At 43.0% G+C, this 26182-nt stretch overlaps 1 protein-coding gene and 1 pseudogene across 1 annotated transcript in view; one reads left to right on the forward strand and one right to left on the reverse strand.

The window, feature by feature from the left end:
* Positions 1 to 4736: 4736 nt before the first annotated feature.
* On the forward strand, positions 4737 to 6246 carry LOC101988148 (annotated as a pseudogene).
* Positions 6247 to 7058: 812 nt separating this feature from the next.
* The window catches only part of Prelid2 (PRELI domain containing 2), a 72400-nt gene continuing 53276 nt past the window's right edge, over positions 7059 to 26182 (reverse strand). Inside the window, exons 6-7 of the mRNA XM_005356034.3 lie at positions 13844 to 13912; positions 7059 to 7373 (exon numbers count right to left, since the gene is read on the reverse strand). Coding sequence (XP_005356091.1) covers positions 13853 to 13912 — 60 coding nt within the window. The 3' untranslated portion in view covers positions 7059 to 7373; positions 13844 to 13852. The remainder of the gene's footprint in view (positions 7374 to 13843; positions 13913 to 26182) is intronic.

The raw sequence follows: 26182 nt of genomic DNA on the forward strand, positions 1-26182 counted from the left end.
AAACCCTCTCAGAAACAATGTACAGGAGGCAGACCAGAGGTTCAGGACAACCAGAAGCAGCTCTGCCCCACCCCCACTTCCTTTTTTGAGCCATCCTACTCCACTATGAACAGTGCGCCTCATTTCTTCCCCTAAAGCCTCTAGTTCTTTTCCCTTGGCCCATTGGGTCAACCAATAATGGTTGCCTCTTTATATATCAGAGAAATTTTATTCGCTTACCTTGAGGGAGGGAGGCGTGGCCACCCTGTTACCTACCGCCTTCTTCTCCGAAGCAGATGGCTAAATCAGGATTGCTACTACAACCACTAAACACAGATTATGCCGGGAGAGGTGATATCCCCAAGAAAGCTGTGTGCTCTGGGGTATTTTGATTGTACCCTGACAATCCTGAGGCTGTCAATTAAGTTAAAGCTTGAACCAGGGGGCGGAACTAGAGACTTGCTGACCATAATTAGCCATAGACAAGCAAGGAATTTGGATGAAAATGAGGAAAGGGTGTGGTTACCGTTTGGCAGTTTTTATGGTTTTGCAGGACAAGGAAGAAATGGACTCTTGTGGTGTCTCAAAAAAGCAAGGTCAGCTGGTTGCTTCTTGGCTTCTCTGATCTAGCAAGTTTTCACCCTCACGTCTGACTTCCGAGTCTTTGTTGGTAAATAGAACAATAGAGATTTGGTTTAAGCCTACTTATTATGGTGAGACAGAGTGGGGGCCTTCCAGGCAGCAGCCTAAGTGGCCTGTGGAGCGCTGACTAGGTGGCTGTGGGGCCTCAGACGGTAATTAAAATATCAGTAGATTTATTTCCAGCTGCTAAGTCGACAGAAAAACTACAGTAGTGTTTACCCATAAATAGCCATTGGGAAAAAAAATGCCTTTATTTCTACAGGATAGTGTTTCATAGCTCTAACTCACAGTAACACTGAATTTAAAACACTTTTTCCTGCTAAAAAAAAAAAAAAAGTCGCAGTCAGAGGCATTTCCATTTGGACTTTAATCCACGTTGTTTCACGTTGTAGAGCAGAATGCATATGAAAATACAAACACAGCTGGGGAGACAAGGGTTTGCTCAGCAAGAAAAATGAGTTCGAGCCACATCTCGCCTATCCTGACGCAGCAGTCTCCCGACTGTGGTGGAAGGCAGGAAATCTGAAGGTCGTTAAGCCACTGAAGTAATGTCGCAAATCGTGACAGCCATGTTCATTCATTTTAATGTGAGCAAGGCAGCTTTCGCAGCCTGGCCAGAGGCTGTTCGCTGCTACTGGACACAAGCTGTGTAGTCACGTGACTCCCTAAACCCCCGGCAAATGAGAGGGAGGCTACGAGGGGCGACGCAGCAATGGTGGCAGAACATAGTGAGGAAAAGGAAAAGTCACAAGGCATCTAGCATCCAAAGAACAAACACCCACCAGACAGGACCTTTCACAAAGCTGAATGGGACCCAAAACAGTTACAAATAAAATGACAGCCTTGAGGAGTCTTCCTCGATAAATTCCATTTACAAAAGCAAGAACTATATACACAATTAAGGGGGGAAATGATGTAAATAATTTTTATAAAGATGTAGAGTTTAAAAGAATGGTATCAGTTGTTTATACTGCACGCCTCACAATGTCTGAGAGATGTGATATTAATTCATACACAGGCACTGCCTATAAAATGCACAAAGTAATTCATATGAAAAGAGGATAGTGTCTTTTCCATCCACCAGTGATTGAAAACCACTCAGGCTAGCTTCCTTCCTTCTGAGAGCACTGCCATCTGAGTGGTCACATGCACTGACCAGTGGACTCAACCGATGCAAAACCTTTTGAAATGGCAGGAGATGCAGAGACCAAAACGCTCCCCGCCCCATCTGTTTTTCTCAAAATGTCGTCTGTGTGAAGAACAACAAATGTCCCAGAGAACTTGCTTCAAAATGCAAATCCAGAGTCCCAGCTGAGTGTTGCAAGAACCATAGTCTGTGGGGGAGAAGCGTTGAGCCTGCATGGCACTGTAGCAGTTCTGTGGGTGTCTGGACAGTCTCCCATCGCTGTATAACCGCACCTTGAAGGGCAGGCTCAGCAATGCTGTTGGAAGCCAGGTCTGTGACTGAACCTTCCCCCAGCTTGTGTCCAGTGTGTGACTTTGACATTTCTCATCCTCCTCAGTAGATGGCCAAGTACACACTTTGACAGTAGATATGCAATTTTTAAAAGCTAAAAAAGCCTAATTAATTCTAAAAAGATGAAGATTTCTAAGGGTTTGTTTTTTATTTTTATGTATGTGTCTATGTATGTTTGCATGAGTGGACATCATATGTATATGGATAAGTCCCAGAGGCCAGAAAAGGGTTTCAGATCCTTGCAGCTAGAATTATGGGAGGTTGGGAGCCTCCTGATGTAGGTTCTGGGAACTAAACTTGGGTTCTCTAAAAGGGCAGAAAGTACTCTTAACCATCTCTCCAGCACCAGCTCTGTAATGTTTTTTATAAATATCTTATTTTTCTTTTTAACTCGGGGGGGGGGCGTGCACATGGGTGCAGTGCCCTCAAAGGGCAGGAGGGGGCATTAGAACACCTAGAATTGGAGTAATACATGGTTGTGAGCCACCCCAAGTAGCTGTTAGGGTGATTCTCAACCTGTGACTTGTGACCTCCAACACTGATGTGAAATTCCCCTCTGTATGCTTTGAATTTTTTTTTTTATTTCCATTGGTTAATAAAGAAGCTACTTTGGGCCTATGTCAGGGCAGAATAAAGCCAGGTGGGAAATCCGAACAGAGATATATATAGAGAGAGAAAGGGCAGAGTTAGGGAGATGCCATGTAGCTACCGAAGGAGAGAGCTACTGCTGGAACCTTTACCAGTAAGCAACAGCCTCGTGACAATATATAGATTAATGGATTAATTTAAGATGTAAGAGTTAGCTAAGAATATGCCTAAGTCATTGGCCAAGCAGTGTTGTAATTAATATAGTTTCTGTGTGATTATCCAAGTCTGGGCGGCCGGAAAACGAACGAGCAGTCTCCGCCTACACAAGATCATCAGAAAACACAGATATTTAAATTACAGTTCATAACAATAGCAAAACTACAGTTATGAAGTAATAAGGAAAATAATTTTATGGTTGGGGTCACCGCAGCGTGAGGAATTGCACTGAAGGGTCGCAGCACTGGAAAGACTGAGAACCCCTGCTGTAAACGCATGGACTCAAAAGTACTGGCTGGCAAACACGCGTGGCAAACAGAAGAGAGGGAACAGTTCTGAATTTGTTCTTGACACATGAAAGTTAAAAGGCTTCTCCTCCCCCTTTTCCTCCTCCTCCTCCGTCAGTTCCTGGGAAGGCGAACATTGCGAGCACCACAGAAAGCAGCCATGTGGCTTCTGCAGTGGCTGGGGCTTAGCAGCAGCCCCCACCTTTAACCAGGCACATCCTGTAGGGTGTCTGAGGCGGCCTTAGGCCACCTTACTTACCAGAGCAGTCTTCAGGACCTGCGCGCTTTTACACCAGCCACCCCAGCTTCAAGGAACCCAGCACAAATTCGGTCTCTCTGCCTAGTTCTCTCAGTGGAAATTCCCTTGGCAGACTCTATCCCGCCTCGCACATGTTAAGGAAGAAATCAAGAACTGCGGTGAAGCAGGAACGGCTGCCACAAGCTTGGAGGCCACAAGCATGGGAGCAGCTTGAGCTGCAATAGTGAGATCCTATCTAAAATAAACGAGTAGATAAGGAGTAAAATAAGAAGAAAGAAATAAGAAAATGTATCCAAATGACCCAGACCACGGGCACACCTGAGGAACTTTAAAGGTAGTGAATGATCCCAAGATTCCACATTCAGAGACTCTGATTTGTTGGTCGGGGTGCACCTTGCACTGTGAGATGGAATGAAGTCTCCCAAGTGACCCTAATGGGTGGTTAAGGAAGAGAACTCTGGCCTTGTGAGCTTTGTAGTGCAGAGAGCTGTATTTACTCCAACATCAACCCCCAAGTAAAAAATGCTTGCCGTTCTCATCCATAATAACTCACTTACTTTTGGAAGAGGGAAATTATTCCAATGCCATTTGCTAACTGGAAAACAAGGTCAAAATATGCTCTGACTTCTACCACTCGGTTTCCTTCCAACGCAACAGCAGAAGAAAATGCTGAGGAAACGAAGGGAAATTATCCCAGGAGACAAAACTCCAGCAGCACAAATAGCTCACACACAATGAGAGGAGGCTCACGGTGGCAGGCTGGCATGAAAAAGTACAACTGCTTTGAAATTCATCAATGCACTAAGCAGAAGAAAAAAAAAAAACATTTCAAATAGTAAAAGAGAAAAAAAAGGAACAATTTTCCTAAGTCTTTTCAATAATGGCCTAATTTTTATCTTAAGATGAATTTCAAATTATTACTTCCTTTCAAGCTTTCTCTTAGACGGTGTGCATTTATATTTTGGCTTCTCATCATGGCAAATGCAAACTAATGTCATCTGAATTGCAAACACTAAGACCATCTACATCACCGCTGAGAAGCTGATGCCCAGGCTGGGGATGGAGCTCCACTGGGACAGAGCTTGCCAGTGTGCACGGAGCCCTGAGTCCTGAGTTCAGTCCTCAGCACCCACCCGTCATCCCAGCACTCTGGAGACAGAGGCAGAAGGATCAGAAGTTCAAGATCATTTTTGGATGCATAGAGAGTTTGAGGCAAGCCTAGGCTACATCAGACCCTGTCTTTAAAAAAAAAAAATACAGAAAAGCAAATGCTCAGAAATCACTTCAATAATAATGCATCCTATTTAACAATTCTATAAACCATCTTAGGTCAGTCCAGGAGCCTCACTTAAGGTCATCACCTCATTGCACAATTTTTATTAAATTAACTGGGGAAAGGTTTAAAAAATGATGTACACACACTGTGGCAGAACCTGGGTTTAATCCACACCTATCTGACTGGTCCCAAACCTGTGTTCTTCATGCTAAACCCACAGGCAGAAAGAACCATGCCGGTGGACCAGCGGCCTCCTGGACATCAACTAGACGCTGGTGATCCAGCAGCGCAGGGTGCGCGTCTACGACAGCGAGAAGATAAAATTCGATGCTGGGACACTTCTTCTTAGTACACACCGGCTGATTTGGAGAGACCAGAAAAACAATGAGTGCTGCATGGCCATTCCTCTGTCCCAGGTTGTGTTCATCGAGGAACGGGTGGCCGGAATTGGAAAGAGTGCCAAAATCATGGTTCATCTGCACCCAGCTCCTTCTAACAAAGAGCCCGGTCCATTCCAGAGCAGTAAGAACTCCTACATCAAACTCTCCTTCAAAGAGCATGGCCAGATCGAGTTTTATAGGCGTTTATCAGAGGAAATGACATAGAGAAGGTGGGAGAATGTGCCAGTTTCCCAGTCATTACAAACAAATAAAGGACCCCAGCCAGGAAGAGTAAGAGCTGTAGGGGATTGTAGGTATTGAAAGGAAACTCAAAGAAAAAAAGAAAAGAAACTGACAAAAACATTTCTGAGGCCTTTGAAGACCTTAGCAAGCTAATGATCAAGGCTAAGGAAATCGTGGAGTTATCAAAATCAATCGCTAATAAGATTAAAGAGAACAAGGTGACATCACAGAAGATGAGACCATCAGGTTTAAGTCCTACTTGCTGAGTATGGAAATCGACAACCCAGTTACCAGGGAGACCTATGGCTCAGGCACGCAGTACCACATGCAGCTGGCCAAACAGCTGGCTGGAATATTGCAGGCACCATTAGAGGAACATGAGGGAATAATGTACAGAGGTGTACTGTTTAGTGAACCGAGCTCGAGGGATGGAGTTGCTCTCACCAGAAGATTTAGTGAATGCATGTAAGATGCTGGAGGCACTGAAATTGCCTGTCAGGCTTTGGGTTTTTGACAGTGGTGTCATGGTAATTGAACTTCAAACCCACAAAGAAGAGGAGATGGTGGCCTCAGCCCTGGAGACAGTTTCAGAAAGGGGATCTTTAACATCAGAAGAGTTTGCCAAACTTGTGGGGATGTCTGTCCTCCTAGCTAAAGAAAGGCTGCTGCTCGCTGAGAAGATGGGCCATCTTTGCCGAGATGACTCCGCGGAAGGCTTGCGGTTTTACCCAAATTTATTTATGACACAGAACTAAGAATTTTGTATCTGATAGACCTTTTGTCAATACACTTGGCATCGTGCCAAAGTCATATGACCTTGAGCTAAGCAATGAACACAAATAAACCAAGAATCTGTTAGAACTTCACAGTATAATATAAAACTCTTACTCTTCCCCCACCCCCCAAAATAAAAGAAAGAACCATGCCTGGTTATTCCCACTTTACTAATCAAAAGCAGAACTGTAGAGTCTGCCACATCACAAACAAGTTAGTGGAAGCCACAGCCAGCCCCCTCCTTATGCTCCTCACCCCATGCTTCGGGTTCCTGCAGAAGAACAAGTCAGAGTTTACATGCTACCTCCTAAAGACTGTACTGACTTCTGAGAATGTCAAAAGTTCATGCGCATGTGGCTTAACCAACCACGGCATCCATGTGGCTAGCTGACCATGGTATACTTGTAGCTTATTAACCACGGCATCCATGTGGTTAGCTGACCATGGTATACATATGGTTAGCTGACTGTGGTATACATATGACTTAACTGACCATGGTATATGTGGGGTTAGCTGATCATGGTATACATATGGTTAGCTGACCATAACATACATGTGGCTTAACTGACCAAGGTGTACATGTGGTTAACTGATCATGGTATCCATGTGGCTATCTGACCATGGCATATGTGTGGCTATCTGACCATGGTACCCATGTGGTTAGCTGACCATGGTACCCATGTAGTTAGCTGACCATGGTACCCATGTGGTTAGCTGACCATGGTACCCATATGGTTAGTTGACCATGGTATACATGTGGTTTAGCTTTATCACAGTTCTGGCACATTGTCTTTCTATTCCATCTCTCAGGAAAGAGGTACCAGGTTGAACCCCTTTATGTGTTTCAGAATCCTCTCCTGGATCCTATGAACACTGATGACATCAGCTAGTGAGCACAAGGTGCCTCACTTGGGCCTTCATCCTGCCCTTAGCCGCCCTGGCACCATCACAGGAAATCAGCAAAACATCTTGAGGAAGCACAGATATTATCTGAAATGTTCCTTCCCTTTATTCATAAGATCATAAAGAGACCATGCCATAAAATTCCAGCTGAAAAGGTCTCATCTCCATGAGTCCCCTGATTTGAAGCAGGCTCCAAAGTGGAGTGTCAGTCCATGCTCTGGCAGGAAGGTCTCTTCTTTTCTAAGCCACTGAGTCTGTGTCCTGAAACTGCATCCAGTAATTTTGCCTATGAAGCCACGGCCAAGAAGTGATTGGGGAAAAAAAAAGAGTAAACACAGAGGCAGCTTCCCTGCAAGAGAAAGAAATAGGTTTTATCACCTAATAAACATGTCTCACCAATCAATACTTATTTGCCCTCTTTTCTGAAGCAACTCCCAAGAGTCACTTGAATTCTCTCACTATGGATAATTCTTGAAGAAATTGCATTCCTACCCCTAATGATCTCTGAACAAGGCAAGCACCTCATTTTATTAAGTCCAGCTACCTAGAGGAGCTGGTTCAGAGTGGAGCTGAAGATACAGCTCAAAGTGAGGTCTTAATCATTCCGAAGAGATAGAACTCTACTGTGTTAACAAACCTCACCACGCCGATCTCCGGCATGCCAGTGGCAAGAACGAACAGATGTCAGGGCTATTTGTTTTGTTCAAAAGTGACAGGAAATCAAAAATCCATCCAACAGACATGTCAGCAGCAGTGCCACAAGCACACTGGTTAGTGAGATTTATAAGCCTCCACTTTGGTCCATGAGAAAATTACCTTCTACGCTTTCTCCATTTTCAAATGCCCGCTTGGACATACAGGTCAGAGAGTTCATGGATGTTATTTTGATGCTAGGTACCAAGGAAAATGTAGGCATATGTTACATGAATTTAAATCCTACATTTGTTGTGTGGGAGGATGGTAGGCTTAGCCCTGACTGGCCTGGAATTCAGCATCTTAAGTGCTGGGATTAAAGGTAAGTAATGTAAAAATATGAAATAATCTCTCGTCTTGCATATTGGTGTAACTCTGCAAATTGTCTTTTACAGACAGAGAACTGGGCTGGGGAAGTGGCTGAGAGGGTAAAGTGTTCAAAACACAATCATGAGGTCCTGAGTCCAAATGTTCAGAGATCCTGTGAAGACAGACATAATAGTGCATGTGTTCATCATCCCAGCACTCAAGATTGGAAATGGAAACAAGAAACTCCCAAAACACTCCCAGGCCTGGCAGAAAAAGCAAGAGACTCTGTCTCGAATAATGTACAAGGTAAGAATTAATACTTCAGATTATCACCTCCTTCCTTCCTTCTTCCCTCCATTACACACACACACACACAAACACACACAAACACCTGGATTTGTGCAGATAAATGCATACATATACATATGCACATGTGCAAAAGACAAAAAAATGAGAGCTGCAAAATTTAAAAGTTGGCATATCAATTAAATTAATAACAGTGCTCATATTATTACCATGCTACAGTGACATTGTCTATGCTAACAATATCTGTATTTCTATTGCATGTGCAAAAGAAATGTGGAACACTCTGAGTGACACCAGTGACCACTGTTGATGGAACTTTTAAGTTCATTGTTGCTAGCATTTAAATATCTCTTCATGCCTTAAGATAGATAGCATAATGCCAGTCTTCACTAAGTGAGGTGTTAGCATGAATGCAGATGAGATAAACTGTCAAACTATAGAGCAGAGGTAGAATGTGATCCATTTCACTGTTTTAAAAGGTTACACAATCACCACCACAACCATTGATGCTAATTTATGAAACTAACTCTGGAGACAACAAACTTTGCCTTTCTTGTTCCCAACAAACAACAAAAGAAGAATAAAGTAAATAATTTAGAATCTAAGGAACGCAAGTTCTCTATCAAAACTATTCAAGTCTGTTGTTGCAACTTTAAAGGTAGCCAAGAGCACAGCTGTGTTCCAATAAATCTTTATTTATAAAAGCAGCAGTCTGGATACAGCATATGGCAATAGTTTTCTAAACTCTTCTCTGTGTGGTCCCTCCTACCCATTATTATATTATTATTATTTAATTTACTTTTTGATGTGGGAGTCCCCTCTGTATGCTGTAAATACCATTGGTTAATAAAGAAACTGACTTGGCCTATAGCAAGGTAGAAAGAAGGACGGAGTCAGAGAGACGCCATGTAGCCCCCACCGGATACAGATGCCAGATGGAATTTTATCCAGTAAGCCACAGCTACATGGCAATACACAGATTAATAAAAATGGGTAAATTAAGATGTAAGAGTTAGCCAATAAAAATCTAGAGCTAATGGGCCAAGCAGTGTTCATTAATACAGTTTCTGTGTGATTATTTTGGGGCTGAGTGGCTGGGAACCAACAAGCGGCCTGCTGCTACATTTTAGTTACGTGTGTGTGTGTGTGTGTGTGTGTGTGTGTGTGTGTGTGTGTTTATATGTGTGCACACATAGCACACGTGTGGAGGTCAGTACCCTCCTTCTACTACCTGAGTTCACAAGACTGAACTCAGACTACCAGGCTTGGGGGCAAGCACCTTCTCCTAGTAAGTCATCTTCTAAGATGTTATTTTTAGTTTTGAAACAGGTCTCACTCCATAGCCCAGACTACTCCTAAGCTCTCAGCAATCCTGCCCCATCCTCCCAATTTCTGGCCCCTTTCTATTTAATTTTATCACTTTCCATCTCAAGAGCAGTACACTCCCCACCTACAACTTATTTTTCATAAAGCTATTTTTGAGAAAGGAAAAAGGTTCCATCAAGACAGAAGCATTTCAAACTACACAATGTTTGTAAAAATTGTCAAGAAAATGGGGAGGGAAGAGAATAAAGCTGTAGCTGGGCTACGACGTCAAAGCCTCAAACTTTTCTGAATCTGATTTGTAGTGATCATGGCAGAACGATTTATTTATACTTCACAAGATGGTACACTACAAAATCAACAACGAAATCATCAATTTAGTTACAAATAAATAATAACTCAATGAAGCTGATCTGGGGAACAGCTTAAAGCTCAAACAGTAGTCCTTAATTTTTGGTAATTGTAGATGCAGATGTGAAAAATATATATCCTTTCCTTTATCTTTACTACTTTGAGAAAATGGGTAATGAATTATGACAGCCTATTCTATGCATAGAACACAGGAATTTTGTGGCACCCAAGTGCTACTGCCCCACTCTGAAGTTCTGGCATTAAGCTGACCTCAAACACTTAGCTATTTGAGATACAGCAAACTGGTTTTTTGCTTTTTTTATGGGGTAAGCTTTTTTTTTAATACACCAGGAAAGCTCAAGTCATAGGTTAGTCTCACGTGATAAAAAGAAAAAAAAAAGACAACCCAAGTGTCCCACCTCTTGATACTGCAAAAATATTATCATTTACAGAGATTATACTGGAGAACTGTGTGATCAAGTCACACACAGGCTAAAATAATAGCAATAATAATGATAACAATAATAATAATAACCTCCAAATTACTTTTTAATGAGTTTATTATTTTTTTGCCGTGCTGAACTCATAGCTGTCCTGGGCCACATGGGCCACAGGCTGGACATAGCTGAAAGATAAGAGGCCACACTGTAACCTTTTTAAACTTATTCATCTTTACTCACAACACTTTAAACCCAGATTGACTTAGAACCACAAGCTGGCATGGGCCTTGATTCCTCTTTCCAGGTGAGTTTGCTCTAACCTGGAGTTAGTCTACGTTCAGAAGATAGATAGATAGTTAGATAGATAGATAGATAGATAGATAGATAGATAGATAGATAGATAGATAGATAGATAGATAGATACACAGACAAGAAGGGGCTTTTATTTAAAAAAAAACAGAGAAAAATATATGGTCTTATAACCTGTAAAGATTTGTCTCTAGTATATGTTTATTAAAATGCTGACTGGCCAGTAGTCAGGCAAGAAGTATAGGCAACAGGAACAGGAGAATTCTGGAAAGAGGAAAGGCTAAGTCCACAGTCGTCACCCAGATGCAGAGGAAGCAAGATGAGAACACCTCACTGATAAAAGGTACCAAGCCACATGGCTAACACAGACAAGAATTATGGGCTGATATAGGATGTAAGAGTTAATAAGAAGCCTGAGCTAATAAGACAACCAGCTTATGATTAATGTAGACCTCTGTGTGTTTCTCTGACTGAATGACTACAGGACTGAGCAGAACAGAAACCTCTGTCAACAGATGAAAAACCATTCTGATAACTGATATAAAGGTAGACATACACACAAAAATGCTGAAAGCCCAGCTCTCCGTCTTCTTGGTGTCCTAGCACTGACTGCCTCCATCATCTCTACCCAAAGGTGAGCTCAGGAGACCTCCTTTCCCACAAGACTTGTCAACCAGAACTCCAGAAGTGGGCCCACTAGTCTACGCCTTAAAATCCTCCAGATGTTTCTGATGTTCACTAAAATTTCAAGGCCACTAGTTCAAAGTTTAGAAATTAGCAGGCACATGCCTTCCCTAAGTCCCTCATGTAACTTAGCTGCCTTTAGATCTCACTCCCTGGGTGAGTTGGGATCAGTGCCCAAGTGCACAAGCACATTAGTACTTAGTGAGAGTGCGGTCTATTAAGATTGAGGCAGCCAAATGGAAGCCATTAGAGATGCCTCTACCTGGGACTACAGTGAAGCAGAGCCATTATTGAATCCCCGGAGAGATCATGAAGATGAGAGCCACCATCAAGGCCACAGGAGTGGTGGCTCCAACCTTATGTCCATTTAAGTCTATTTGGTCTGTGCAGAAAATAGGCAGATATTGGCCAATAAGAGTTCATTATTATCATCAACTGGGGACTCTAATCATCCATGTTATACAAGCTATAGTTGCCTTGCTTGAATAGATTAATATGTTTCTTACTATCTAATATGTGGCTGTTTTCCTTTGTGTCTGTCCATAAGACCCATCAGAAGCTACTTTTTTTTCAGTTGGCATCTTTTATTACATGATTAGATGTATTTAGTATGTTTCATGATACATTATGAGATGGCCATTGAACCCTTGACAACAAAGGGTAGATGTTACAGTTTAAGGTGTCTGGTTGAGAAAGGATAGACTTGTCTTCATTTTCATCTGGATTTGGGGGTGATTAGGAGAAACAATTCTAGGTGAATCTGTGAAGATACTTCCAGAAATATTTATCCAAGAATGGAAGATATGCCCAGAGTGCTGGTGGCACCATGTCATGGGTTAGGTTTCTGAATTTAACATAAATGGAAAAAGGAGAAGACAGAATGAGCACCAACATTTATATCTATTTCCTACTGTGAAGGCAATGTGGCCAGTCACCTGACAATCCTGCCACCATAATGTGTTCCATCCCTTCTTAAACATAATCCCAGATATGTCTTCCTTTCTTAAAGTTGCTTCTGTAAGGTACTTTATCACCATAGTGGGCAGAGTAACTAGCATAGTGAGCCTCACAAATATGCCAGCCTAGAAAAATGAGGATGTAGCCAAGTTCTTTACAATCTGTTTAAGGAACAGGGTGGCTATACAAGCAAACCATATTTAGATTCAATTCTAACACTCTATGAGCACCTACTATGTTCCATGCTTGTATTAACTAAAATTATCTGTTTTAGCCCTACAGTAACATTGAGATCTACGCTATATGAAGTGTATACAGCTAATCATTCATCAGAATGGCGGGCGTTCAACTTGCAAATAAACAGAAACTCAGCTCTCCAACCAAGTGTCTGTTCAGAGGCATGGTTGCAGGGTTTAAACTCAAGGTTCTAGCGTGTGAAGGGGCCTATCAATTCTTCTTTGGTTAATTGCTCTCAAGTTCATTGTATACCACAATTGAAACACCAGGTTGTTTATAGAAAATTGTTTGTAGTGTCCCTTTAAGTTGGCCAAATATAATTCTGAATTGCTAGTCTGTACCCAGGACAAATACTCCTAATCACTCAAGACATTCAAGCCAGAGCCCAAATACTATTCCTAAGATTCGGATTCCTTCAAAACGGCATTTCAGGTGGTGGGGAGAATATTCTTATTACGTATCCCTTATCCAAACTGCCTGGAACCAGAAGTATTTTGGATTAAAATTTTTTTCATATTTTTGCAATATTTGCACACACATAATAAGATTCCCTGGGATTAGAACCCAAGCATAAACACTAATTTCATTTCCTTTTCATATAGACTGTATACTCGTAAGATAATTTACATACAATACTTTCAGTTAACCTTGTTTGGACTGTCACCCACCACATAAGGTCGGGCATAAACTTTGTCACACCACACTTTAGGTCAGCATTCAGGAAGCTGCATATTTGGGAGAATTTCGCATTCTGGTCTTGGGGATTCGTTTCTAGACTAGTAAAATGGATTTGTTTTAGTGGCCAATCAACACAGTCTGTTCTTGTGATCCTTCCTGTGCCAATTACAGCTTTAAGCCTCCCTTCTTATTGTTCTGAGAACAACAAGCAAGCTTCAGCTAATCCTGAGAGCGGCCTTTACAAATCTCTGCCACCTCAAGGGCTTCAATCATGGTCGATTATACCGAACAGTTTTAGCGATTTGAAAGCAGTTGTAACTCGGTGCACAGTACAAAACTGCTTTGAAAATCAGAAAGCCAAGCAAATAAAGCTGCTGAGCAGATAACAAAATGCCTGTGAAATAGTGTTCTATGGCTATCACTGGGAAACGTACAGCACGGATAGCCCAGGGAGGCTGATTCATAATGCCAGGTTTATAAGCATGAAAACATGGCTTGAGTAAATAATTCTGATTTTGCTTTTGATACTCACTGATGATTTTTATTCCACTAAGGGAGCACCACACTGTTCCTTTAGCAGCATCTCCATTATTCTAATTCCCTGTGGAGAGAAGAAAGAAAAATCAAAACGCCATCTTTCATAGACAAGCACCGTTCCATTTATCACAACCTTTTCCCTTCAGGGAATCCAGGTCCCGGCCATATATTCATTGAAGAAAAGTGGGCTCAGTCATCCCTGACATTTTCGTAATATTTCACTCAGCAATTCCCCTTCTGCTTCCTCCATGTGTTCTCGAAGCTGTTTAGGAGGTGGGCAGAGCAGAGTTTGGAATCTGCTTACAACATCAGACAGCAGCCCAAGCCAAGGTAAGCAATGTCTCACAAGTAGGAGAGCTTGCCAGAGTTGGGATAATGACAACCGTAAATGTTTGCCGAACGCTGACAATTGTGCTGGTTTCACTGCCAAGGTTCATGCGCGCTGGTGCGGACAGCAGGTGCTGCCGTATCCCACCGAGATGCTCTCCAAGAGGAAGGCACTCTTTCCCCATCCGCCAGCACCTATTATGGACCGCTGCAGGCACACAGACATCTCAGCCAAGGCGGATCATCACCTGAGGTCATGCTCTTTCTCCAGTGCCAGCCCATAGCCTATGACTGGTGGATATGAAGACAGAATGACTCTCTTCTTCCCTCAGTTGCCAACAAATTTAAGAGGCAATGCACCCTCATGGCTCTCCATGGCATAGCTGTATCTCAGCCAGCCTCCCAGGCTTCCCTCCTCCTACAGAGATGCTCCCGAGAGCCCTCTCTAATACACTCCACGTGCAAATCTCCACCTCGGACACCTTGTTTAATACACACAAAACCGCTTTCCTAGTTAGAACACAGATGTTCAAAGAGGTTTAGGTATGTGGCCCAAAGCTCTAATGTCCTGGTGCCAGGGAAAGCATACAGGCACTCCACCCTAGTTTCAACCTCACACACCAGTCTTCTGCACTGCTCAGTCCATGACTTCCCACACTGCCCTGCCTACCACCTGTTCTTGGAGGAAAGAAGACAGTGGCCATTCCTCTCCTACTTTGGAGACCGTTCTGCAGGCCAGAAAGTAGCTTGCAGACAGAAAGATGGGACTAAGGCATAACCATGAGGTAGGGTTTTAAAGATGGCAAACCTGGATCCAGGAGGAAAGGGCCTGCTGTACACACAGACTAGAAATCTCGGGAATAATAGCAATGGAAAGAACTTGAAAACAGTTCCCCAAGCCTCTCCCAAAAAGGCGGGTTCAATGGGACTCTGGGGAGGCCCCAGAGCTCTTTATCTTTGACGTTTCACATGATTCTTAAGATCAAGGAGGGCTGGGTAATATTGAGTGGGCCCACAAAAGAAGGGCTGGGACCCACCATGGGTGCTTTGTGAGCTAGGAGACAAGGATTGGAAGGAATCAAAGGCATCACTTGGGAACATAATAAAATAGGGGCTGGGGAAGTGGTTAAAGTGCTTGACATGTGAAGATGGGGACCTAAGTTCAAACACCCAACACATTTCTTTTTAAATACCAAAAAAAAAAGTTAATAACACATCTATATTTCCAGCACTGGGAGACAAGGGAGCAGAGACAGACAGATTGATATATCGAATTTATTGCTCAGCCATTCTAGCCAAATCCATGGGTCCCAGGTTAAACAAGAGACCCATCTTAAAAAGATACGGTGGAAAACGATCAAGGAAGATTCCTAACAGAAACCTCTGGTCTCCACACGCATGTATAAACATGTGAACCTTGTATGCCCATATAAGCATACCTACACGAACATACGCCACACACACATACACAGATTTACATATATACACATAAACACACATGCAAGCACACAAGTACACACACACATACACACACACATACACATACACAGATACACATCTTTCACACCAAAGCAGAACAAATGAGATATGATTCTGAAGGTCCTTCCGGTTCTGCCAGAGCCATCACCCCAGATAGTGCTGCAGTATTTAAGGATCTGAGAAGAATGGTTTGACAGATGAACCAGGACCGCAAACCACAGGACAATAGCAGTCATCTGAGCCAGGAGACTTGAGCCCTATGTTCAGCTCACAGCCCTTCCAAAGCTGGGTTCCTTAGGACAGTCACTTTGACCAAGCAGTGCCTTAGACTACCAAGGTCAGGGGACTTTGAGGCCATCTGTTCTCAACACACCAAACCAACTAGGACCATCCACAAAAGAGATTACAGGCTCCTCAGCCCCAAAAGTGACTTCATCAGAAATTCCAGGGACAGGGCCTGGAACTGCGTTGATAACACACTTTGTGAGATTCTGAAATGCAACTTAGAAGCTTTGTAGGATGCCCTCCAGCTCTGCCCATCTGGGCATGATGAAGCTTTGTAGGATGCCCTCCAGCTCTGCCCATCTGGGCATGATGAAGCTTTGTAGGATGCCCTCCAGCTCTGTCCATCTGGGCATGATGAAGTAGGGTTCCTATTATCATACCTGGAGATGTTGTCTCAAACTGTACTTTTGAAATCAGTCTCCCGGTGGAACCAGAGAGAATACTTGCTCTTGGCAGGGGACCTGGGTTCAATCCCCAGCACCCACATCAGGCAACTCCCAACCTCCTGAAACTCCCAGCTCCAGGAGATCCTGCACCCTTTCCTGACCTCCTCAGATACCTGTGCTTGCATGCATACACACTCACAAAAACATATGATGAAAAATAAATCTTAAAAAGACCTAGCCTCCTACATCACTGGGGAAGAAGTGGGGACCAAAGCTGCAACAAGTAGTAGGACAAAAATCTAACACAATTCTAAGACCCAGACCGGGCTCCCTTCCGCTGTCGTTTATCCAACAATATGTCTGAGTAATATTTGCTGTGTGCCCACTACACACACTGGGTGTTAAACGGTAAACAGCGAAGAAAAAGTCCCAGCCCTAATAGAATTTACAAGGAATTTCCTTTCTTGTTTCAATCTTTTCACGTTCCAACAGCCCCACCCCCAATAATGAAATGTCCTCCTGTTTCCAGGAGGAACGGGAACCGCCATGACAGAAGTTCTTTTTTTCGGAGCAGCTGCGCACATCCAGACGGTGTGTCTTTAAAACACGGAAGGCACATTCTTGGGAAGAGAGAACTAATCCATAAACTGTCTCATCCGTCTAAATTAAGACCTCCACCACTTACCAGGCCACTAATTGACGGAAATAAAGATTCCAAGCTTTGCCCTGGGAATTCCAAGACGTTATTTATTGAATCAATTACGTTCACAATGTGACAGCTGATTTCTCTTTCCTTCGCTCCCCCTCTCATACACTTTACAGTGAAGAAGAACAGTTAAGATATAGAAAGGGGAGAGAGGGCAGGGGAAAGGGCTTATAAAGTAAATTAAAGAAACGAAAAATCCCAACAGTAGGCCAGGCATTATTCGGCACCTTTCTTGGGAAGGAGGGGCCAAGCCAAAGCCCACTCGATAGTGCTTTCAAATAAAGTTCATTCTGACACTCCAATCTTACCCCCCCCCAGATGAGACTTAAAGAGACAAAATTTATACCCTTACCACACAATGTGGCCTGCATGCAGAGTAAACATTAAGTGCACCCACCTTTCAGACATGCTTTCAAAGCTTTTCTGGACTGACAAACTATAAACCAGCTTGATTTTATTATCTCTCTGCCCTCGGAATGTTTTTTCCTCTCTTACTTGGCCATCTTTCCCCATTTGTCAATACACAGGCAAGAAAGCCACCTCAGGGCCTCATGTCGCTAATGCTGGGACGGCAAGACGTAAAGGTACTCCCATTCTTTAGTCTTGGAAGCTTTCAGTTTGAAACCCTTCACACACACCCTTCTCTGTTTCTAAGAAACCACTGATCACTGCAAGACCAAAGTGTGTCTTCAGGAGAGGTAGCATCAAAGATGATTAGATCTAGACAGTGTGTTTATTTTACAATCAAGTTGACGCTCCCTCAAGAAACATCTGATTTTACCTGAGAGGCTCCAAAGGGAGTCATATGAGACCTTACAAAAATTACAGGCATCAGAACGGTTCCCCAGAGGCATACCCATGCCAAGCTCTTAATAAAAGAGCTGCTCACTTAATTATCACAGTAATAAGAAAAAAATGATGTCAAAGACCCCACTGGAAAGAACTCCCTTCTTGTGGCTCATGGCTTCAGAGCAAATACTGCCTGTGCTAGCTAAATTTTTATCAACCTGACACAAGCCAGAGTATCTGAGAGGAGGGAACCTCACTTGAGAAAATGCTTCCATAAGATTGCCTGTAGGCAAGCCAGTGGGACATTTTCTTGTCTGGTGATTGATTAATAAAGAAGGGTCCAGCCCATTGCAGGTGGTACTATTCCGTGGCAGGTAGTATTGAGATATACATTTTTAAAAGAACAAAAACAAAACAAAACCAAATGAGCAGCAAGGAGCAAGCCAGTAAGCAGCATTCCTCCATGGACTGTTTCAGCTCCTGCCTCTGGCTTCCTGCCTTAAGTTCCTGCCCTGACTTCCTTCCATGATAGACTGTGATGCTGAAGTGAAAGCAAAATAAACCCTTTCCTCCCCAAGTTGCTTTTGGTCAATGGTATTTTATCACAGCAATAAAAAACCTAATTAAGACACTGTCCACAGTACCAGCTGCCACTGTGTGTATGAGGTTGCTGCCAGCAGCAGAGAGATCCAAGAGGACATGATGTCCCTACTCAGAGGTCATAGTCTCGTGAAAAAATAAAAAACAACCAAAAGGCAAGCAAATCTCTGAAAAGTGTTGTAACTTATAGAAGAAAAACCACATGAAAGACAAAGGGAAGGAGAGGTCAGGTACAAAAGAAGAGACAAGCCGGAAGAACAACCGGAGGAGGAGAGACTGAGTAACTACAAGGTTGCTTATGAGCCACAGACACCAGAGAAGGTGAAGAGGGAACCCGAGAAGGTTCGGAAAAGGCGCTGGGGTGGGGGCTGCACACAGCGCTCTCACTGTTCAGCAATCACCATGAGAAACTGGACAGAACAGAGAAGGAAGCAGGATGATTACACACCCCGTCTTTCAAGCCCCTGGCTCCTCACTCACATCCACACGCTTTCTCCTCCTTAACGCCACGTCTTCCTGGAAGGGACACTAGCACATGAAACCTCCTATGTAGCCACAAATGACACTGTAATTGGCTAATGGCTCTATTGGAAACATCTGGGTCACATCCAAGCTTGCTGTGAAACTTTGGGCAAAATTTAAAATTCTTTATACCGCAACTGCCTCCTTCTGGAAGAGAGACACGGGCTTGTTCGAAAATTTGGGTAAAACCCTGTTTAATCTGATTACCATAATTCCCAACGTCAAAATGCTAGTTTATGGTAAACACCCTGCAATTAACGAGCCGTGCTTGCCCTAAATCCGCCTGCAATCCTGTGAGGCTGGAGATACAGCTTCCCCGGTTCCCAGCACGAACAAAGCTCCTTCCTCAGCACAGCTTAAACCAAGTGCGGTGCCATATGCATGCAATCCCAGCATTCAGGGGGCAGTGGAAGTGGGATCAGAAACTCAAGGTCATCTTTAGCAACACAGCAAGTTTAGGATCAGCCTGAGATAAGTGAGATCCTGTTGAGAGGGGATGAGATGATGAAGTGGATTAGCAAAAGTCTAACCACCTGAGTTTGATCCCCTAGAACAAAGGTAAAAAGGCGAAGAGACTACTTCACAAAGTTGTCCCGACCTCCACATACACAGCATGGCGTGTGAAAACCCACCCCACCCCCAACTTCCACTGCAACACACAGAGAATAATAAGAAACAGGCAAACCAAAAAGGATGCATCCTGTGGAAGAGTACAGCCTTGGTTCACAGAAGATGTACAATAACTGTGCACTGAATGAATGAATGAATGAATGAATGAATGAATGAATGAATGAATGAATCCACTAGCTAACCAGTCAATAATCTATTTGTATTCCCACCACTTTAGAAGAGATGGCAAGCTGCTCAGTTAGGGTGCAAATTTTGCTTATGTTTGAATTCCGGTACCTTGGGCAGAATTCAAAACACACAGTAGGTGTTCAATGCTGATGAGTTATAAAACTTATCAACATACGACTTCTGAATGCTAGAAATGATGAGTTTAGGAAGAACTGATCTGAATGAATCTTACTCATGGTCAGCATCTGTGAAATGCGAGTGGGAGGTTCAGCATCACAAGAGTTGCCGCAGAGATGAAGGCACAAAACAAGGGAAGGATGAAGGCATGAGAGGAAGAAAGAAGAAGGAAGGACAGGGAAAGAGCCAGGAGCACAACCAGGTCAAAAAGAGATACTTTTCCATGTGAAAGTTTGCGTTATAGAATCACTGGCCATGGGCTGGAGGGATGGCTCGGCAGTTAAGAGCAGTGGCTGTTCTTTCAGAGGTCCTGAGTTCAATTCCCAGCAACCATATGGTGGCTCACAACCATCTGTAAAGAGATCTGGGGTCTCTTCTGGCATGCAGGTATACATTCAGGTCAAACACTGTATGCATAACAAATAAATAAATCTTAAAAATAGGTGATAGATAGATAGATAGATAGATAGATAGATAGATAGATAGATAGATAGATAGATAAAATAACTGGCCACTTAACAAAAAGATTTGCATCAAATTTAGTTCAAAAACTTCATTACCCTTCAACTCCTATTTTCCATTAAGATGACTTCTCTAGAACTTGTTTAGAACCATCTTGTTAACAACACAGAATTCTGAAGACATGAATAAGATAAAGTAACACCACTTGGCTGCCTCAACTCCCAATATGACCTGTGGCCCTAACTATACTCATCGGGCCCTGTCTGGCCAGTGTCCTTCCAGTCCTCCAGACACAACCCTCCTTCCGCATTCCTCTCTGATCATGTACATGGCTCACATGCCTGCTTCCCACTCAGAAACAAACCTGTGCCTTCTTTCTCACCCACAGTTCTCGCTGAGGCAAGGCCCCAGGTCTTCAAGTGGCAGCCCTCCTCACCCTCTGCAGCTTCCACAGCTCAAATGAGTTAGCCCCTCCTCCGAGAAGGCCTATTACTGTGGCCACCCCTGCTCATACAGACCAGCCATATCCCACTGTCTTTATAGCAATTCTCAAGCTCCTAAAATTCCCAGTCTTTTCTGTCACCTCCATGAAAAGGTATATTCCATGAGATCAAAGAAAACTCTCATGAGTGGCCACTGGTGAATTCCACCCACACTAGAACCCAAAAACGTAGGCATCCTTTGTGAGGGAAAGGAGGGCAATAAAGAGAAATGGGGGAAGGGAGGAATGAATACAGGAAGCTATCTGTATCCAGCGTTCTCACCCAACTATGAAAGAAACACTGAGCATAGCTCTCCAGAAAGAGATAGTTCATCACAGCAAAGCATCTTTTAAACTGATGGCCAATTTTTTCAATTTAGAGCTACCTTCATCTACAAAACTGGAATAGTATCAAATAACAACAATAAAAATTTATTAGCCCATGCGGTGTGCCAAACACTGAGAGAACCTTCCCAGAGAAAAACTCCTCTAGCTTGCAATTGCACTAAAGGATTGTTATCTGCTTGGGGATGACACCAAAGCTCAGAGACATTAAACCAAAACCACACAGTAACTAAGAAACAGAGCCTCCATTTGATTCAAGGTAATCAGGCAGAAGAGTCTGGAATTCAGCTAGGCTGGAGTTCTAATGAGAGTGAGAAACTCCTATTACAATGCTGGATCTGGACCAAGAGACTTTCTCCCTTCCCTGTTGACTTTGGCTTAAAATTTTTGATAAATAAATCAGATATTTTAGTCCTGTTCCCAAACAAAATGTCATGAATTTTAATGTGAGTCAGTATCTAATCACATCTATGAATTATTTCAAATATAATACTTTTCAAGTAGGAAGAATCAGATACAATATACAGCTTTGATATACTTTTCCCAATAGTAGCTGATACAGTCTCCAGCAAGATTCATTTTTATTTTCATTAATCACTTTCAAATCTTTAGATGGAACTGCAAAACACTAACTGCTACAATGATTCGGATACCTCTGCTTCAATTATGAATTTTTCTCTCTTGAAGAAGAAGAATATGTCCCACAATTTGCAACAGGAAATACTATGTCCCCAAATAAAAAAAATCTAAAACTTGGGAAAGACCTTATATTTTCTAAACTAGAAAAAAAAATCTTTAACAAAGAGTTGAAAGTGACCTGTTTGATTTAAAGAAATCTACAGCCAAATCTACAGGAGGAAAGATGGCACCATTATTTTCATGACCCCCTTCCCCCATAAAACCCAACCTGACAAGCTTTAAGTCCCTGGTATGCTTCTATTATTTTTTTTTAATTCTAATTCTTTATTGATAAAATGTAGAATTTTAAAATGCTTAAACTGTTCATGACACTTTGATTTATACAGGAGTTACTTCCCAAAAATGTTACCCATAGCTGGATTGAAAGAGTATTTGGGAAATGTGGCAATGTGGTTTACATAAGTATTCCACATTACAAGTCTACTGGGGATCCAAAGGGATTTGCCTTTGTGGAGTTTGAAACAAAAGAGCAAGCAGCAAAAACCATTGAGGTATGTCTGTAGGGCCCATTGTGAAGTGGCGGCCAAAGAATCCAGTTCTCTGCTTGGAGAGTCTATGCTTCTATTATTAAGTTCTTCCTCCACTGTCCAACATGGCTCAACCTGTCTCAATTTTGGCTGTCTAGATATATGACCTGTACATTGTTTTGTTTCTCCTGGCTTGAACTTCATGTGAAACACAGCTTTCTCTTGCCATTAATCAAGGCCAGCCTCTCACACAGAGCCACACCCCTCCTGAGACCATCCTGCAACTGAACATCCATATTCGCTTAGAAGTGTCCATCAATGGGACATGTTCACTACTCCTCACCCCGTCTGCATTGGTCCTAATGACATGGCGTTCTCTCTCCTCCTCCAGCAGAGCTACTGGAGGTGCCTCGTACCAGGGGCCCCATTACCTACTCTTGTTGCAACACACTAAAAAATAACAAGGATTCTATCAATTTCCTTCTAGCAGACATTTTTGGCCCCCAGTCATCAAACTTAAGCCAAAGCATAGCTTCTCCTTTTCCTTCCTTGTTCTGAAATTAAATAGCAAGTCCTAGTGTATGCACATTTTATCAATGAATTGTCAGCAACAGAATGTACAAAATCTAACAGATTCCTAGATAATTCTCCTTTTGTTTTATTTCCACCCTGGCCCACAGTCATGCTTCTGTGTAAGTCAGTAATATTTACACATCTTCAAATCAGGTGTTTCCTTTGAACTAAGTATCAGTTCCTAAACCCAGAGGAGTGAGAACTTAAGGCCAAATGGTTACGGAGTGACAGATCTAGAATAGTGAGCACTTAGGGCCAGACAGTTGTCAAGTGGCCGGCCTAGAACTTCAACCTGGATTTCTCCAGCTATTTTTACAATGAGCACTCACCTCAATGAATTTACTTGCTTGCCTGGGTGGAGAGAACAGAAGAAGCATTTTGCTTTGCAATGCTACCTTGAAGAATGAAATGAAATGAGGCTGGAGAGATAGTTCAGCATTTAAGAGCACTGGCTGCTCTTCCAGAGGACATGGGTTCAATTCCCAGCACCCACATAGCAGCTCACAACTGTCTGTAACTCTAGCTCCAGGGAATATGACATCTTCACACACAATGCACATGAAACAAATTTAATTAAATTATTAAGAAAAAGAATTAAATGGGACATCTAAAGCCACTTGTGTACAACACGCTTGCATTAACAGTGTTGAACCTTCTAGTCTCCCTGTGACCCAAGATGGGGTGGGGAGATGGAGGGAGGGGTGGAGGATGGGGATACGGGATGAGGGTGTCTTTCACCACAAGGCCCTCTTCAGTCAGTGTCCAGTGGCCCACAAGAAATGCCACCAGAGTCCCACCTCCATCATCTGTACATTCACAGTGTCTTTCCCTTGCTCATTACATCACCTCAGAGATGCTACTGGTGCTTTCATGACTGCTGACATACCAGATGGTGAGCAACATCTGGTCACAGTACTGGTCAACACCAGGAACAAATACAAATAGAATCTGGGTCCAGGGAAGAACTGGTCCTCAGCAGGCAGGCAAAGCCCTCTGCTGTGCCATGCTAAGCACACAATACTCCTGGACTCATAAATCCTCATGCCCCGTCTGAGCTAGTAACACAGAAGAAGTGAAACTCGAAATTTTGTCAGTAATGTGCCTGACTAGAAAGAAGCAGAATCTAGAGTGACTCTCTTAGTGTCCTAAGGCCTTTAAAGGGTTTGTTTGCTGCCTAGTGTAGTGGCACACTGCTACAATCCCAGCACTTTGGAAGTAGAAACAGAAGGATTAGTAGTTCAAAGCCAGGCTCCATTTCACATCAAGTTCAAAACCAACCTGGGTCATACGGAAGAGAAAATGGGATGGGAGGGGAAGGAAAGATGTGTTTGCAGCTTTCACACTATTGCCATGAAGTCTTAATTTTGTAGCTTTAGGAGGAACAGAATGAGAACAAAGCACAAGCAGTGTTTGCAATATCCTCAGATCAAAGCATCTCACCACACCTCCAACTGCTTTTCTAGCAAAGGAGTCTCACTGCTGGGCCCAACAGAAGCCAAGCATACCCACAGGAAGCATTCTGCCCCAATAAATTGTCTATACATAGACGGGCGGTGGTGGCACACGCCTTTAATCCCAGCACTTGGGAGGCAGAGGCAGGCGGATCTCTGTGAGTTCGAGACCAGCCTGGTCTACAAGAGCTAGTTCCAGGACAGGCTCCAAAACCACAGAGAAACCCTGTCTCGAAAAAAAAAATTGTCTATGCATAGAACATCTTGGCCAGCTGTCCAACCAGCATTTGTCTCCCACTTGCTCGGTGATTTTGTGTTTCTCTAACAAAACACCATGACCAAAAGCAACTGAAGGACGACATACTTGTTCTTGCTTACAGATCCAGAGGGAGAATCCGCGATGGTGGGGATCATAGCTTCAACTCCATGCAAAGAGCAAAGAGAACTGGAAGTGGGGTTTTCAAGTCACAAAGCCCAGCCTCAGACATACTTCCTCCCTCAAAGTTCCACCTCCTAAAGATCCCCAAGCAGTGCTTCCCACTGGGGACCAAGGGTTCAAATACCTGTGGCTATTGGCTATCAGGGGCATTTCTCATTCACCACATCACTAAAGGTCTTTTGGTGCTAACCATGCCCATCATTTCTTGGGGACAAAAAACACAGATGAGCAAAGTACTAAGTCCCTTTTGGGAGCTACAGTGCCATAATTAATGGCAATATAATGAAAGGCCAACATATGATGGTGGCCTTCATCATCATCCACTCTATGGAGGGGCACACGAAGAAGCCATGAAGAGTTCTAGAAGCAATCTTTGAATAATGGTAACATTTAAGAAAGCCGCTAAATGATAAAAACAAAATCTGTACAGATTTAAAGGTAAAGGAGTACTGACTTCATTTGTTTGACTAGTTGTTTTATTCTGTTTTGGTTTTCATACAGGGTATTACTATGCAGCCCAGTCTGTCTTTAAACTTGAAATCCTCCTGCCTCAGCCTCCTGGGAGTTGGAACTAACTGTATATCACCACACCTCAAGCTTTCCGAAGGCGAAGTCTGGCAGCACTTAGGCAAACTGGTATTTTAAAATCCCCGGTTCCTGTCAGAAACTATAAGTGGTAAAGAAAAGCTGAAGAACCGTAGCAGTTTTCAAAAGTCACTTCACCAAGTCAACCAATTACGCCGGCAGGATTTTGACTGGTCGACTCCTAGGGTCATATCCTCTGCTTAGTCTCAGATAAATCTCCACGGATTAATAAATCCCACGTGGATGAAGCTCTAAACCTGTCTTCGATGCAGAAAATATTATGAACGTCTTCCATTTGATAAAGAAGTATTTAAATTTTTTTCCTTTGGCACAAAGGTATTTATTTAAAGGAATTTCCTTTAAAACCAAGCATTGAAAGCAATTCCAGGTCCTGTGGAGAAATTCATGTGAAATCCTCAAGGTGGGGGACAACTCTTCAATTTATTTACCTTATTTGGAATTTAACTGGCCAATTCGGGTTCTCTGGGAAATGCCTGTTACATGGCAGACATAAAGACGTGGGCTGCTAGGAGAGTGAGATAGAGAAACAGGGTGGTTCTCTATCTTAAAGCCGCTTAGTCTAGGGGTTGTAGCTCGGTGTCAGAGCACTTGCCTGGCAGGAAGCCCTGGGATTAATCTCCAGCACTGTTAAGACCAAGACCATACATTTTCATAGCAGAAACACAGTAATATAATTTTTCCGATTTGAAAGCAAACATGTGCGCAGCCTGCTCCTGAGTGTTAAGACAGAGACCTAACCACC

The sequence above is a fragment of the Microtus ochrogaster genome, chromosome 18 (assembly GCF_000317375.1).
Source record: "Microtus ochrogaster isolate Prairie Vole_2 chromosome 18, MicOch1.0, whole genome shotgun sequence".
NCBI classification, from domain to species: domain Eukaryota; kingdom Metazoa; phylum Chordata; class Mammalia; order Rodentia; family Cricetidae; genus Microtus; species Microtus ochrogaster.